This window comes from Microtus oregoni, unplaced genomic scaffold (assembly GCF_018167655.1).
Source record: "Microtus oregoni isolate MIOR12 unplaced genomic scaffold, Mior012 000058F_ref0000040, whole genome shotgun sequence".
Classification (NCBI taxonomy): domain Eukaryota; kingdom Metazoa; phylum Chordata; class Mammalia; order Rodentia; family Cricetidae; genus Microtus; species Microtus oregoni.
In genome coordinates, this window is record NW_024543834.1 from 9,346,343 (window position 1) to 9,352,174 (window position 5,832).

The window sequence follows — 5,832 nt, forward strand, 5'->3', positions numbered from 1 at the left end:
GTCACCCCAAAGACACTCTCAGCATGGTTGATGCAATAGCAAGAGGAATTTTTATTCTGCCACGGCAGAGGTCCCTCAGCCTCGAGAGGAGAATGACCCCGCTTTGTCTATTACAAGCTCTTTTAAAGGAAAAACCACAAAATCAGGGAGGGAGTAGTACAGAATCAAAGGGAAAGTCCAGAAATCATTTGTCAACTATTTTGACTAGTTCATTCAATGGTCAGCTAACTCTACTTGATCAATGTTATGGCGATTACAAGGAGGAACACCTGCAAGTCGTCTTACCCCAGTTCCAGGGTCCAAGTCTATTGAAGAAAGACTATAATGGGGATGGAAAGTACTCAAAGCTCCAGTGCACGCGTGGTTGGTTACCAGGGTCCTGGTTCCCAGGAAGGGGGGGTGCAGTAATGCTAACTTGCCTCAAAGTCTTTCACTGTAGCTAGCAAAGGTTCCATTACTCAGTATTTTTAAAGCAAAAGGGATAGTCAATTAAAAAAAAGCTATACACACTATCCTGAAATAAATATTATTTACAGACCAAAGAAATATAGTATTGTTAAACTGTTGTTGGAATCTAGCAGAGTCACTATGTAGCTCAGGTAAACCTTAGAATGAATAGTCGTTTGCACTCTTTCTAGGGGAAGCATTAGAGTAGATAGTTGTTTTCTAGAAGTACTTTAACCTTGAAGAAATCATGGTGAAAAATTCTGTCTTTTATAGAGTTGATTTTGTGAAGCATCATTACAGCCTACAAGACTTCGGTCACAGACACTTCTGGCACACATGAATCTTTTAGGTCACTGGGTACCGCAGATGGTATGCAAGGAGGACTATGGGTACCGCAGATGGTTCACAAGAAAGACTATGGGTACCGCAGACGGTTCACAAAAAGGACTATGGGTACTGCAGATGGTACGCAAGGAGGACTATGGGTACTGCAGATGGTACACAGGAGGACTATGGGTACTGCAGATGGTACACAGGAGGACTATGGGTACTGCAGATGGTACACAAGGACTATGGGTACTGCAGATGGTACACAAGGAGGACTATGGGTACTGCAGATGGTACACAGGAGGACTATGGGTACTGCAGATGGTACACAGGAGGACTATGGGTACTGCAGATGGTACACAAGGACTATGGGTACTGCAGATGGTACACAGGGAGGACTATGGGTACTGCAGATGGTACTCAAGGAGGACTATGGGTACTGCAGATGGTACACAGGAGGACTATGGGTACTGCAGACGGTACACAAGGAGGTCTGTGGGTACTGCAGACGGTACTCAAGGAGGACTGTGGGTACTGCAGATGGTACACAAGGAGGACTATGGGTACTGCAGATGGTACACAGGAGGACTATGGGTACTGCAGATGGTACACAAGGAGGACTATGGGTACTGCAGATGGTGCACAAGGAGGACTATGGGAACTGCAGATGGTACACAAGGAGGACTATGGGTACTGCAGACGGTACTCAAGGAGGACTATGGGTACTGCAGATGGTACGTAAGAAGGACTAAAGCAGCAGGGGCAGATGCTTGCCTTCAGAGACTATGTAGATTAGATCAGGGGCTTTGGTGTGAGGAACTTGTTTATTCATAACCAACTTTGAGCAGCAGTCAATAAATGTGCCTCGGTATGGCTGGTCAAGGGTCAGTCCATCAGAGGCTGGACCTTCCTGTTGCCACGTAGGCCTAAAATTTTCATCTTGGAATAACCCCTTTCCTTGACCAACTCATGCAACTTAGAACACCCGACATTAAGTATTATTTAACAATAATTATATGTATATAATATCCCTTCAATCTTTTCTCTTCCTGGTATGAATGCCAATCCCTCTTTCCCCAGAAGAACTAATGAACGGCAGCTAGAGAGTAAGGGAAATGACCATAGCAATGAAATGCTTACTTGGCTTCATATACTATCTAAATGTCTTTAAACTGTTAGTTAATTCTTCAAGGAGTTCTACAAGATAGGCATCACTAAGTGATGGAGGAGTAAGGAGTAAGTTGAGAGCTCTCGTTCAAGGTCACACAACTTTGAGGTTTGAAGTCAGCAGTCTCACCCTAGAGCGATGCTTTGCCAATTTATGTTTCAGTTGGCACACATAGCAGCAGGTTTTCTCACCACAGTTTTATACATATTTAGTTTTGGTTGATGGACACTTCCCACCACCCCCTGGGAGTCCGAGAGAGCTTTATGAAGTCTACCAGGAAGCAAGGGTTCCAATACAATCTCAAAGCCAATGGCCGAAAGCCTAGTCCGGAGAAGAACCAGGAGGACTGGGAAAGAAGCTGCAGGCTGGAGTTTGCTCCCTGGCAAGATGGAAGGAAGTGGTTAAAAATACAGGGTCTCTATATGTGATGTGAAGGTGGAAGGGGGGTACTAGGGGCAGAGAGGTACAGTGGGCATGGGGGAGGGGAGATGTGGGAAGAAAGGAAGGCGCAGATGCTGGGCTGCCCTGCTGATATTGAGTACACACCAAGCTGTCACGTTGACTGTTGCTGTGGAACTGGGCAACAAGTTCCTTCCCTCCCTCCCCCCCTCCCTCCCTCTGTCCCTCCCTCCCTCCTTCCCTCCCTTCCCTCCCTCCCTTCCCTCCCTCCCTTCCTCTCTCCCTCCCTCCCTCCCTCCCCTTCCTTTTTCTTTCCTCCCTCATTCCCTCCTTCCCTCCCTCCAATTCCTTTTCTTTCCTTTTGTCCTTTTTCCCTTCCTTTCCCCCCTCCCTTCCACCTGCAGTGCTGAGCAAGCACCCTCTCTTACTTGAGCCACACCCCAGCCATCAGTAGAGATTTCAACCGTTTCCTCTCCTGAACCTTTCCTGACCAACTCTCTGACCCAGGCTCCCACAGACTGTCTGTACTGAGACTTGAGCTGGTCTGGTGCTTGCTTGATCAGCTCCTTCTAGATGGCACCCTGTGTCTTTGCCCTCTGGCTTGGACTCCCTCCAGCACTGTAATCATTAACGCCCTCGGGAAACCCACGGACAAAAGGGACCAGAGGCTGGACTGGTCACCAACCAGAGGCAGTATATGCTGAAGTCTGAAGATGGAGAGAAGCGAGGAGCAAGATGGCAATGAGAAGCCCGCAGGGCCAGAGCATGACAGTGGGGCACCAGGACTGTCACTGAAGAGGGAGATTGGTCTGTGGAGTGCAGTTTCCATGACTGCTGGCTGTATGATTGGCTCTGGCATCTTCATGTCCCCACAGGGGGTCTTGGTTCACATGGGTAGTCCTGGAGCCAGTCTTGTTGTCTGGGCCACTTGTGGCCTTCTGGCCATGCTGGGTGCCCTGTGCTATGCTGAACTGGGCAGTCTGGTTCCTGAATCTGGGGGAGACTATGCCTACATTTTACGAACCTTCGGCTCTTTGCCTGCCTTCCTGGTTATCTACATGTTTGTCCTGCTGGCCAGACCCGCTGCCATCACTGCCGTCTCTCTGAGTTTTGCTGAATATGCGCTGGCTCCCTTTTACCCAGACTGCTCCTCATTCCCTCAGATCACGGTCAAGATCGTAGCTTCCTCTTGCATCCTGTTGCTGCTACTGATCAACTTCTGGAGCTCCCGGATATCCACGGTGGTGATGAACGTGTGCACAGCTGCCAAGGTGTTCTCATTGCTCATCATTGTAGTGGGTGGGGCTGTGGTGCTGGCCCAGGGCCGCAGTCGTGCAGAATCCTTGCTGTTTGCCTTCCACAACACAACACAGCAGGCAGGGCGCATTGGCATGGCTTTCTACCATGGCCTGTGGTCCTTCGATGGCTGGAATAATATCAACATGGTTGTAGAGGAGCTCAAGAACCCAAAGGTGAGTTGAGTGTGCTGCTCTAGGGGTGAACCTCTGAGCATCCGCAGCTCCAGGAACTGGGATTCCAACTATTCAAAGGACCATCTGACTGGAATCAAGGCTCCCTTGCTATACTCAGGGGACCGCATGGCAGCCCATCTGCCTTGATTAGTTTATGGGATTTCATCAACAGTTTCTAACTTAAGCAGAGTACTTCATACTATTATACCCCATGGACTCATCTTTCTGCCCCTGGAGGTAGCATCAACACTCCATGTTTTACAGGGGAAAACTGAAATTCACAAAAGGGGAATTATTCTGAATTCGTACTGCCAGCATTCTTATTGATTCTGCTGGCTACCCCCTGTCTTGTTCCCTCCAGAACACTGCAGTAGATACTTGTTCATAGTTTCCAAAGTCTGGGTGCCACTTGAGGACATAGCATACTTTGGCTTGGGAAACAACCCAGTCCTGCCTTTTCACCCCAACCTGTGAACCTGGTCTGGATAATCAGTGTGCTAGCTGGTCTGAAGGGCTACCCCGGACTCTGTTGTGGCATTTGGATCTTTGGTTATTAATGTACTGACTCTTTGCTATAAATATATTTTCTGAGATGTTGTTTGTTTTCTTTTTCCCTTGTAGGAGTTTCAAATACTCACAGAATAGGAACTGCAAGTCTTCTGCTGTCCCTACTGGGCTGGCTTAAGGGCATTCCAGCTTTTAGAGATTTGGCAAAGGCTTGCCCTCACTGGAGGGCAGCTTGAGAAGAGAATGGCAGTTTAGAGACAAAAGTGCAAGAGGAGAGAGAGAGAGAGAGAGAGAGAGAGAGAGAGAGACAGAGGAGAGAGAAACAGAGACAAAGGAGAGAGATAGAAACAGAGATGGGAGAGACAGACAGAAATAGTGGGGAGAGAAAAACAAGAGAGACAGAGAGAAGGCAGAAGAGAGAGAGAGAGAGAGAGAGAGAGAGAGAGAGAGAGAGAAGGAGCAGGAGGAAGAAGAAGAGGAGGAGGAGGAATATCAGAGACAGAGGAAACAGAGAGAGAATGCATGTTCAGAGTCCTAGGATCTCATCCTTATTTTTATTTTTCTTCTCTGAGACAGTCTCATTGTAGCCCAGGTGGGCCTTGAGCTTGTGCTGTGGCTAAGAATGTCTTTGAACTTCTGATCCTCCTGTCCTCACCCCCTATACAGTGGGATTACAGGAGTTACCGGCATGCCTGGTGGTTTTAATTTCTTGCATATGATTTCATGTTCCTAAGTCTTTGTCTGTGAAAAGGACTATCATAATAACTGCCCTGACTTCATTCTTCATTTCTGAGGTTTCACTGGTACATTCTTGGCACATGGCTTGGGAAACTCTCAAGTAAATGGGTAGCGTGTACATATGGTTGCCTGGTAGCTGTAGAGCCCCCTTTCTCAATCTAGACCGTGGGCTTTCAGCTAGGTCAAGGAAAGAGCAGGGTTCTGAAAGTTGGTCTCTGAAGTTGAAGACAAGCTCCCATGGTTGTGGTGGTTATCAGCAAAGTCTTTCAAGAAAGGCTCCAAGAGTTAAGATTTTAAGTCCCCCTATCCATTAGTACTGGTCACAACTAGTCTCTTCTGTTATGGTAGCAGAAAAACTGCTATAGGTAAATAAAGGAACACAGTTGTATTTTAATCAAACTTAATTGACAAAATCAGCTACAGGCTAGAATTGTCGTTTGCTGATCTCTGCTGTTTTGATGTGGGTTTCAAAGCAAAACCTAAGCCAGCCACCAGAATGCCAGCACTTGAAATTCTGCCCTAACTTGTTCTAAAAAGTATATTTGTTTCATACTCTCTTCACCTCCACCAGAGAAACCACAGAAGCTTTGTCAAACCAGGGTCAGCCATATATGCAGACTCCTTGGGATTTGAAGAATTCAGAGCCCTCAGAGTGAAGTCAGAAAATCTCACTGTTCTTGTAATACATTGGCCAGAAACATACTAAGGACCCAACTCAGGGCTCTGCTGTTGTCACAACTCATTGCTACTGGGAAAGTTGCTTGGGGAGAGGTC

General features: G+C 47.3%; 1 protein-coding gene across 1 annotated transcript; it reads left to right on the plus strand.

Annotated features, from left to right (window-relative positions):
* Positions 1–3,054: 3,054 nt before the first annotated feature.
* LOC121438862 (putative L-type amino acid transporter 1-like protein MLAS) lies at positions 3,055–4,140 on the plus strand. The gene is made up of 2 exons (XM_041639342.1): positions 3,055–3,813; positions 4,078–4,140. Exons 1-2 carry the CDS (start codon positions 3,055–3,057, stop codon positions 4,138–4,140), a joined length of 822 nt encoding a protein of 273 aa, XP_041495276.1.
* The last annotated feature ends 1,692 nt before the right edge of the window (positions 4,141–5,832 follow it).